The 4,713-nt window shown below is 43.5% G+C and overlaps 1 protein-coding gene across 1 annotated transcript; it reads right to left on the bottom strand.

The window, feature by feature from the left end:
- Positions 1-2,276: 2,276 nt before the first annotated feature.
- On the bottom strand, positions 2,277-4,137 carry LOC146420668 (uncharacterized; the record flags this gene model as incomplete). The annotated part of the gene is made up of 2 exons (XM_085048038.1): positions 4,023-4,137; positions 2,277-3,831 (listed from the first exon to the last, which is right to left on the bottom strand). A coding segment is annotated over exon 2 (1,509 nt), but the record flags the coding sequence as incomplete, so codon positions are not given.
- Positions 4,138-4,713: the final 576 nt, after the last annotated feature.

The following is a 4,713-nucleotide window of genomic DNA, read 5'->3' as shown; positions in this document are numbered from 1 at the left end:
CTGTGCCTCATGCCACTGCTCGTAACACCATCCTGGGCCTTGAGAACCAAGTCCTGTGGAGGCATGGTACCCCTGAGAGAATTGAGTCAGATAACGGAACTCATTTTAAAAATAGCCTCATAAACAACTGGGCTAGAGACCATGGTATTGAGTGGGTGTACCACATTCCCTATCATGCACCAGCCGCTGGCAAAGTGGAACGGTATAATGGATTGTTAAAAACCACCCTAAAGGCATTGGGTGGGGGAACTTATAAGAATTGGGAGCGACATTTAGCAGAGGCCACCTGGTTAGTCAATACCAGAGGCTCCATCAACCGAGCAGGTCCTGCCCAATCTGAGCTTCTACATACAGTGGATGGAGATAAGGTCCCAGCAGTACATGCCAGAGGCTTGTTAGGGAAAACTGTCTGGATTGATTCTGCCTCACATAAAGACAAACCCATCCGTGGGGTTGTCTTTGCTCAGGGACCAGGGTGTACTTGGTGGATAATGCAGGAAGATGGAAAAACACAATGTGTCCCTCAGGGAAATTTAATTTTGGGTGAAGGCCACATGTAAGGTTGGGATCGCAACATACCACCGTTCACCGTTCGTGACATTATTTGTACATAGTTATGTGTATATATGTATATATGTATATATGTATATATGTGTATATATATATGTGTGTGTTTGAAGTTGGAAGATGTTAAGGTGTGCCTTAAGCCAACGCTATGGAATAAGGGGTGGAATGTCTTGGATTGATGATATGATAATCCTTTATCCCCTATCGTTGGCTTATATGCCCAAGAAAGAAAAAAAAAAAAAATGTGGTCCTGTCTCTTTAACTGCACCCAGCCGCAGAGAGAAACGCGGGTTTTTTTGAAAACATTTTCCCCAAGCCTCGCTCCGGGGGAGGATTCGTCGCTCGGCAGAGACTGCGTGCTGGACGGGGGTCGGAGTGAGCTCTGTTCCCGTTTTTTTCCATTCTTCTTCTTTTTCCTCGTTTGGACCCCTTCTCTTCGATCTGCTTTGCCACCCGGAGACCCAGGAGGGCCAGAGGACAGCAGAGCTCTCCAGGGAGCTCCACCCGGCCCCGGGTGGGGGGCGAGGAGGAGAGGGGCTGCGTCTGAGAAAAGGACTTTTTATTCAGGTTGAATAACTGCCTTTCACCTTGTTTTTCCCCTTCCCCTGTGCCTTGTAGGGCACTCTGCGTGGTTTTGTTAAATAAATAGTTTTTTCTTCACTTTCATCTCAGAGGTTCTGTTGTGGGTGGGGGAGGGGGTGTCGGGGCCCTTCGCTCTCGGAGGAGAGAGAATCTTATCATTAACCCAGGACAGAGAGACCATTCTGGTTTAAATAATATTTGTTGTTGGTTGGTATTTCCAATTACAAATGGTATTGAAAACCAGGTTCCACTTTTCTGCATCCCACTTGAATTTTTTCATCAATGATACCGGGTAGGGTTCTAACCCACTCATTTTTATCCCAGACCCAATCAGACGAATGGTAAATTTTGCCATCATGCATTACGACTACAGCCAAATTTTGGATTGTTATTTTTGGGATAATTTCTGGAAGAGTTAGAATATTCTATGAAGGCTTGAGATCAAGGCAATTCATTATTATTTTGGTTATAGGAAGAAGGTGTAATGCAGAAAAGTATGAACAATCTAATGAAAATTTTGTAGGCCATTTTCAGATTTAAGTCTTCAATTTTCATTCATATTTCTTCTATAGAAATTCTTAAAGTCCCACGGGGTTCTCCTGCAAAAACAAAAAATAGAGACCTTGCCCTTTTCAGGCAAAAGGGAATTAAAATAGTGGAACAATAAACCAGGCATTTATTGTTTGGTGTTGGGAAAAAGGAGGGGCCACCCGGATGACTGAGGCAGGTTTATCTTGGTTGATATCCAGGCTCTCCGTTTCTTGGATAGAAAGGTTCTTTGAGGCTTCTTCTGTTACAGAAAACACATCAGAGAAATGGTCAATCTGTGCATCGACTTCAATGAAAGCCAGGCTTACCACAAACAAGCCTTTCTCCCAAGCAGTATACCTTTTCTCAGCATCCTTAAAACTGCGAGAATAAAATCCCACGATAGCTGTTATTAACACATCTCCTTTTTCTGTTTTGGTGAGCTGTTTAACATAGATCCATTCTCCATTTTCCTGCCCACCACTAGGAAATGGAGATCCTAGTTTCCTTGTTCTGGAGGAAAAAGTTTGCTTTGATGTCTCATCTGCAGTCTCAGTGAAAGGGGGGGCAGAAGCTGTGTCGGGTGCGCTTTGTTTCACAGAGGAATATGGTTTTGTCACACGCCACTGAGTTACCAGTTTGCACAATTTTTCTAAAGGTAAACCATCCATCAAATCTCTAGGAATTCCTTTTTTAAGTCCTAAACGCCACCAATCAAGTTGGACAGAAAGGGGTTTAGCCTGTGACAGTTCCTTGGCAACATCCATAGTTTTGCTGGGGCAGGGCAGTGCATTTTTGACTCCTACTTGCTGGATACCTCTTGATCTCTCTTCTAGAGGCCTTATCAGACAGTATTTTCTACTGTAATCAACTAATTCTTGTGTTACCTCCCCCCATGTCCAGACTTTAGGTCTAGGGTGAGGTCTGTTACCTGGCAGGGCTGGTGTTGAAAAGTCAGAGGAATTTGTGTAAGAGTCTGTATTGGTACTGCCTGTATTTCTGCTATTATCACCTCTGCACATAAGAATCTGCGACCGCTCCACAGGACTCATTGATGCTGTGGTCTTCTGGAGACTTGTCTCTGTGGTTTTGAGTGATTCAGGCAGTCCCCTTATTAAGGCAGTCATAATTTCAGGGTTAACAGATAACATCATTGGTAATTCACATCCAAGAATTAGTTTTCTCTCATGTATCAATTGTAGGCAAGCAGCTTTGTGTACACTTTCTAGTAATTGGTCAGCTGTGCCTGTTATTGCCAAGGGGTCTCCCCTGTCCAGAGGGTTTAACCCTCCAGCCCAGTAAGCAGCACGCTGAGTTGGAGACCATGGGGCTCGGTGATCACCTGTTGTTAAGAAAACTCCGTGGCCCCAGTAACCCTCAGCCTCCTTTTCACTCAATTGTATTTGGTCACCCCCAGTTAAAGACACATATTCTGTTTCAGATTCTTTGATAAGATGCCCATATTCCCTTTTGAACTTGGCTAGTTTAGTGGCAGAATAGGGCATTTCCTTGGTGGTTATGTAGGGGTCAGTATCTTCATCATTAGGGTAAGAAAATTCAGTTTTGAATAAGGGTCTTAAATAAGGGGGATTTTCATCAATTTTTTTCATCTGTTCCAATTCCTTCTGTGGATACATCAGGTTAATTGATCCTGATGATGCTATATTCTGTGAACTAGTGTTCTGTGAATTAGTGTGATTTACTTCAAGAGCAACCCTTAAGGAATGGTTTTCTTCTTCCTTGCGCGCTAATTCCTTTTCCAGTTTGGAAATTGTTGTTTGGTGACAGCGCACCAGGTTTTCTAAGGATTCTATGATTTTTCCTTCATTACTACGCTGCCTATGATGGTCTTCAATGGCTGCGATCAAGCTGGCACCCAAAACAGAACAGACTATTGTCTTGCTTTTTCCTGGTAGTAAAAACTTAACCTTAGCCTCATTCTGTAGCAGAGAAATCTGATCTACTATACTCTGCATATTTTTCCAATTCTCTCGAGCCCAATCTTCCCCAATAGGAGAGGGTCGAGCACCATATTTAGCCAAAAATGTAAATAATACATCTTTATCATCCACCAACTGAGAATCTCTCTTCTCCTGTTTGCCAGGCATCTTTTTCCTTATCCTGACTCAGAAATAAAACCAACAACAAAAACAACTCAAATCCACTTGAGAAACATTTCTCTCTATCCTGATTCAGAAACCAGACAACCTTAAAACAATATAACAACAAAAACAGCTCAAAAATCTATCCTGAAACAAAACAACTCCAAAAACAGTGCAACAACAACAGCTCAAAATTCACTTGAGAAACAAATTCTTAATCCTAAAACAAAACAACTTCAAAACCAACAAAAACAACTCAAATCTACTTGAGAAAGTTAGATACTTGCCAATGGCCACTCTTACCCTTTCTCAGGTGTCACTAAAACAAAAATTTAACTCCCCTTCTTTTTGCACTCTAAGTTCTGAGAGCCGGAATCCCAATAGAGTCCTCAAAAATGAGTTTCGAGGGGTTTTGTCCCTCAGCCTCTATCAGGATCCTGTCCGTGATGCCAATTTATGTCACGGTCCACTCATGAGCAGACGCGTGTTGGTTCATACCAGCTACGATCTCAGAGTGCAAAAAGGAAAAGAAAACACAAAATGCAACAAGTCAAGGGAGTTAAATTTGAATCCAAGGGGGGACTTTATTAATTTGGCCTGTAAAGCGGCCTGCGATAGAGAGAGAGAGAAAATTGGGAAAAGATGGGGAGGAAAGGGAAGGAAAGGGGCTATAGCTACCACCACAGGTCCACAGACATCCGGCGTCCCTGGCGTCCCGTTCAGTCGACGTTCCTTGGCCTCTGCAAAGATCGATGTGATCTTTCGGTGGGGAAGATCTTCAGAGTTCAGCCACTCCAGAGCTGTCTTTTATGCTAGTCCATGCACCTGGTCCCTCCTTGCCAGCCGCCTTTGCTCCCCCTTAATTTTTGTGGAGATTTGCCAATCTCCATTTGGCAGGGTCAAGGGAGGAGTGTCCGAGGCATGGTCGGCGTGT

The sequence above is a fragment of the Lichenostomus cassidix genome, unplaced genomic scaffold, assembly GCF_008360975.1.
Source record: "Lichenostomus cassidix isolate B80296 unplaced genomic scaffold, HeHo_3.0 HiC_scaffold_106, whole genome shotgun sequence".
Lineage (NCBI taxonomy): Eukaryota > Metazoa > Chordata > Aves > Passeriformes > Meliphagidae > Lichenostomus > Lichenostomus cassidix.
Note: the sequence above shows the minus strand (reverse complement) of the source record. Positions and strands in the feature narration are given on the sequence as shown.